Genomic DNA, 679 nt, shown 5'->3' with positions numbered 1-679 from the left:
TATATATATATGATGAAAAAAAAGTGGACTATTGATTGCAGCTTTCAACTTAGCGCTGTGTCAAATTCAAATGAAGAAATTGTTGTCCACAACATTTTCCCCACAGATCACCTTAATCAAAATGTCATCCTTCTGGTCAGTTACAGCTTTCTCACAAAGCATTAAACTATTTGTTATGGTACTGACTAAAGAAATCAGGAAGCAAACAGCTAGTTTATTTCAAAAAGGTTCAGAACAATGTTCTGGATAATTGATTTATTTTCTTATTTAACAGTTCATAGTATTCATTGTTAATGCAGGTAGCGTGCAGTAAATTACTACGTCAACAAAATTATTTCCGTGTTTGGTATCATAGTGGTGGAATTTTGCGAAAGAAACCAAGAGATGGATCAGAGGGCTTGAAATATGTTCAAATTGTACCGGAACCTAAATGCAAAATTGAAGAAGGGAAAGAAAAGAATAAAAGTATAGCATTTGTGCATTTCACAATGTTACGAATGCGATTACCTGTAAGGCTTTAAAACAGTTAATTAAAAATTTTGAATGAATTTTTAAAAATTAAACGAAACAGTGTATGCACTTTCTATGATCGCAAGGAAATAATGCAATTTCTTTCCGATTGATGGTCGAAATGATACAACTTCAATCAAAAATGCTCTAAAAAAAAAAAAAAANAAAA

The 679-nt window shown here is 31.1% G+C and overlaps 1 protein-coding gene across 1 annotated transcript; it reads left to right on the top strand.

Moving 5' to 3' along the window:
- Positions 1-299: 299 nt before the first annotated feature.
- Positions 300-509, top strand: LOAG_16217 (hypothetical protein; the record flags this gene model as incomplete). Its single annotated transcript, XM_003151706.1, has 1 exon — positions 300-509. A coding segment is annotated over one exon (210 nt), but the record flags the coding sequence as incomplete, so codon positions are not given.
- Between the last annotated feature and the right edge of the window lie 170 nt (positions 510-679).

Source organism: Loa loa, assembly GCF_000183805.2.
Source record: "Loa loa unplaced genomic scaffold supercont3.4834, whole genome shotgun sequence".
Classification (NCBI taxonomy): Eukaryota; Metazoa; Nematoda; class Chromadorea; order Rhabditida; family Onchocercidae; genus Loa; species Loa loa.
Note: the sequence above shows the minus strand (reverse complement) of the source record. Positions and strands in the feature narration are given on the sequence as shown.